Here is a 5,000-nt window from a genome sequence, read left to right on the forward strand (position 1 = left end):
CGACGTCAAGGGTTCCAGTTGATCCGATCAACAGAACAGCCTGCACGTGAAATTAACGTGCAAGTGGCTGAGCACTCCACAGACACGTGTACCCTTAATGTAGTTTTTGGGGATATTCAGCGTGACACAGTGTGACAAGGTTGACCCTTTGAATTACAGGTACAACAGAAACAGGAAGAAAGAGTGAGAGAAAGTTGTGGTGAAAGAGTACAGCAGGATTCGCCACCATACCCTGCCGCAGCCTCGTGGAGCTTTAGGTGTTTTCGCTCAATAAACACTCACAATGCCCAGTCTGGGAATCGAAACCACGATCCTAAGACCACAAATCCGCTGTCCTAACCACTAGGCCATTGCACCTCCACACAGTATAATGTAACTTGAGGAAAACTTGACTGCTATTTCAAGTTGAATAAACATTTACAGGTTCTCCAAGGGAAGAAGAGCAGAAACTTAAAAGATATGAAAGTATGCGATATATTACTGGTATGTAGAGGATATGGAAGAAAGGAATGATAGAGCAAAGACAGGGATGAGAGATCAGAAAGCAAGAAAGTGATGAACAGATTGTGTGAATAAAAGATGAATAAAAGATGAAGTGAAAAGGAAAAAAATGGAAATGAAAAGAAATAACAGCAGATAATATCAAAGTTGAAAATTGTTTTTGGGGGGAAGTGTTGTTTGGCTAAATAATCATAATTAAATGTATCTAATTATTATAATTAAGTAGATCTACTTTTGTACTGAAACAGTATAAACACATACATAAAAATATAGACAAATACACTCACACATATAAACATATATATTTATTACACACACACACACGTACATGTGTGTGTATGTACGTGTGCACACTACATTCATACGTACTAAATGTTTATAGAAAGGGAAAAAAATGCAGCAAATATCTACAAAACAATTTTTGCCTTGTTTGTTTACATTTGTTATAATATGAAGAAATAGAAATAAATCAATAATGATCGGAATGTGTGTATTTATAGAAATATAAACAAATATATTGGAATACATGTTTGCATGCAAACAGGAATTTTACATGAAACAGTAGACAAAATAAGAATTGAGGAGAGTTTGGAAGCAAATCAGATGAAATAAATATCAGAGAGAGAAAAGCTGAATGTCTAACTTTACAGGAAAATAGAGGACATTCAAAACAGTCAAGAACTGGAAGAGTATAAATAAAAGTCAAGATGGGGGGGGGGGGTTAAGTTGGAGAAGGTCAGCACCCATGCTGCCTGTGTAGTCTTTCTTTGAATGGAACAGTCTAAATGGAATGAAAGAGAGTCTATGATAATTGATTTTACATTTAAGTAGAGAGAGATTAGTGATTAATCTTCCGTAGAGAAGCTACTAATTCAGAAGTCCAGTGTCGCAACCACTGTAGATCCAGCTTCACAGAAATAGTAGAACAGCATGAGGTAGCCTTGCAGAATAATGGCCATGGCATAGTACAAAGAGAGTGATAGTAGTGATAGTGGTAACAAGTGTAGAGATGGTGAAGATCGTAGGAACAATATATGAAGAATTGAATGTTATAGCATTTTGTTTTAGTATGTCAAAGTTCTAATTTAAACCCTTCCCTAACTACCATAAATACCTAAAATTTTTCAAATCAACTAAATAAATAAAAACCTTTCAAGAACAAAGACAAAAACTGGCCATGCACTTAACTAAAAGAAATATTTTTTTGGTGAAGAGGTTGATTGGAAACAACAATGAAGACACAATGGGAGCAGATTAAAGTAATTTCTCTGAGGAAGTGGTTACCTACAGTTACATTTGTAGACATGAAGCATTGTAGATTGAAAAAGTGTAGCAAACACCTATCTGTGGTATTCATGCATCTCCAACACCATTATATAAGCATCATTAAATGGTTGGTGTTATTTAATAACTGAATATTTTTGACATGAGACCTGGATCTTTATTGATTCTTCTATTGGACAATAGTAATTTCACTGGATTAAAACTGAAGAGAAATGTAATAAAGTGTAAAGATCAAAATAGCAATGATTTCTTTTGTTGTATAAGAGAGCATATCTGATTGGTTCAACTACAGAAACTTTTGCAGTCTTTTTGTTGTTGTAAGAGACAACAGCTGATTGGTTAAACTACAATGTCTTTAGCTGTGTTAAATGTTTCTATTCTAGAAAGAAGGAAATCAAAGAATTTCACCCTGTCGCAAGGAAGGACCTGGTATGGCATTTTACCATTTCCCAATTAGGGAAATGGTCTAATAGATTACAAAAGTAAAATGAAGGTGATTGCATAAAAAAAAGAAGATGAGCCATATTTTGGAAGTGATGCAACTGACCTGTTGCTGCAAGAGTAATGTCTGTTGTTGCATAACTTGTTGCAGCTGGTTCGGATTCAGGAGTTGTTGTTGCAACAGTTGCTGCATCTGTTGTGGATTCAAGCCTTGCTGTGCAGCCAGCATGATGAGAGGGGTTTGTTGCACGGCAGCTGCTGCTGCTGCCACTGCAGCCTGCTGTTGTTGCTGCTGCTGCTGCTGCTGATGTTGTTGTACCTGTGCTTGGACCTGAGCTAGTTGTTGTTGTAGTGCTACAGCAGAAGAACTGTTGTCAATCAATGATTTCGACTTTCGTTTAGCTGCTCCTGTTACTGGTGACTTTATTGATAGATGTGGAGCGAGAGCTTGGACTTGTCCCTACAAAAGACAAAGGGAGAAACAAACAAAACGATATTTTAAAATTAAAATAAGGAAAACAAAAACAATTAATTCACATTATTTTCAGAAAAATAAAGAGTTTTCTTTTATTAATATCACTGAAGGCGTTCTTGTTGGAAACTTTATTTGCAGCAATCAAATCATTAGTTTCCAACATCAGCAGCACTGACAGGTAGGTGTTTTCTGAGAAAACAAGATTTCATTTACTTCTAATATTAATTAATAACTCAATAGTTATCTCAGTGAATGGCCAAAGTATTTATTAGTGGGAAACATCTAACTCTCACTCAAGAGATATTGACTTTTCCAGTATTAGTCATATGTATTAATATATTAGTCAATTAATAAATTAGTCATATGTATTAATAAATTAGCCAATGTTTTATTTATTTCATGCAAGTGTGCTAAATAGAAATGTGCTTTCTGTTTGTTGATCAATTAACAGTGAAGAGCAATATAGCTAAGTTTGGAGCAGAGACACAATGGGTTAACAAGGCTCAATTCCTTGTCAGAAGTTCTTCAGTATTTTGACAAATATTGTACAACCAGTAAAAAAGTTTATATTGGGTTATTTCAATTGACTCCAAACGGAAATGAAATAACAGTTCTTGGATTCAGTTAAAGAAGGAGAAAACGGTTTAATTATGGAGTAGAAACTTCAAATGGAGAGTTGAAAATATACCTGGGTAAATGAAAATATAAGCCAAAATAAAATAACCAATCTCTCACTTTCTCTCTATTAAACCATTTTGTTAAATTTAACATTGGAATCTAGTTCTATATCTAAAACTTCTTCCCCACTTACACCTGCCAACACACTAACTATGGCACAATGTGTTTTAATTACTAAACTAAAAAGAACGAACCAAATCAAATAAATATTAGAAATTATAAGAGAGAGAGAAAACATTTTCTTTTTACTTTTTAAAAGAAAAACTATATGAACAGCAATATCATGTGATAAGAGCTAGGAAAGCAGTTAACACATGAGGGTCATTAATCAAATAATTTAAACAACCCTTTAAACTGGTATAATATATCAATAATCAAATATTATTTGTTCGGCTAAAGGAGGGGAGGGTATCTTTTTTTACTGTTGCTTTTTTTAGTAAAACTAATTACAAAATTAGAGTAATTAAATTAAGGTGTTATGGAGAGTCAAGACAGAAAATAAAGTTGGAAGCTTAGAGAAAGGCTAAGCAGGTTAACGTAAAATAAAATTACAACTAAGAATTATTTTCAGAGAGCAATATTAAAATAATAGTTGAGTGCAATGTCACAGTTGGTTGTATTTGGTTTTGATGAAATAGTTTTGTGTCTTATTATTATTATTATTATTATTATTATTATTATTATTACGGAAAGTTAATAATATGTGTGTGTGTGTTCACATACACGCACACACAAACATATATATACACATCAAAGAAAAACAGTAGAGGGAAAAATTGTTAGATGTTTCAAGCTGACAGGAAGAATTTAGTTCAATGATGCATCTTGTTGTGTGTCTTTTGATTTCGATTCTTGACAGACTGGAATGAAGTACAAATCTAAAGACAATCATCCATGGTATACAATTATATTCTCTTTGAAACGACACTAATCATTAGAAAAAGGATCACATAGGATAAGAACAAAAATTATTTGAACATGAGCTCAAGATTTGATGTTTATGACTCAAAAATAAAGCTATGATGTTTTATAGCTGGCTTTGGAATAGCAATGGAATCACTGAACTATTCCAACTGACAGTGAACAATTACTTTAAAAAGTAACATTGCTACTGCACGTTACATCACCAGTGACACCAATGTAATACAGCTATTGTATGCAACAGCAACAGTGACAGATGTAACATTACTACTATGTGTCATACACACCACATCAACAATAATGAAGCAATGTTACATGTTTTTGACTAGATAACAAGGTATATAATATTTATAGAATTGATCACTGCCCGTTGGTATTTCATCAATTATTGACCTGCAGACAAGGAAAAGCTAAGTTAGCCTTGATGACATCTGAACTCAGAACAATGAGACACTGAAGTAATTTCAAACAGTAAATCATGCCAACATTCTACAATGTCCATTCCCATTACAACACAAAGTGAAAATGGGAGCTTCTAAGTGGTTATTTGACTGAATAGAAATAGCAGACAAATCTAGTTCAAATCATAACCTACATTCTTTTACAGGGGGGAGGGGACACACTGGACAACATAACCTTAGATACAATGTCTGTAAAGTAGACAGTACAATCATATTAGTATGTCCAGTCAAGACTGACC

General features: G+C 33.8%; 1 protein-coding gene across 11 annotated transcripts in view; it reads right to left on the minus strand.

Moving 5' to 3' along the window:
- LOC106881718 (forkhead box protein P2) overlaps positions 1-5,000 on the minus strand; it is a 534,685-nt gene that overhangs the window by 107,367 nt on the left and 422,318 nt on the right. For all 11 annotated transcript variants that reach the window (XM_052966861.1, XM_052966862.1, XM_052966870.1 and 8 more), the window contains one exon: positions 2,333-2,686. In XM_052966861.1, coding sequence (XP_052822821.1) covers positions 2,333-2,686 — 354 coding nt within the window. The remainder of the gene's footprint in view (positions 1-2,332; positions 2,687-5,000) is intronic.

This window comes from Octopus bimaculoides, chromosome 4, assembly GCF_001194135.2.
Source record: "Octopus bimaculoides isolate UCB-OBI-ISO-001 chromosome 4, ASM119413v2, whole genome shotgun sequence".
Taxonomy (NCBI): domain Eukaryota; kingdom Metazoa; phylum Mollusca; class Cephalopoda; order Octopoda; family Octopodidae; genus Octopus; species Octopus bimaculoides.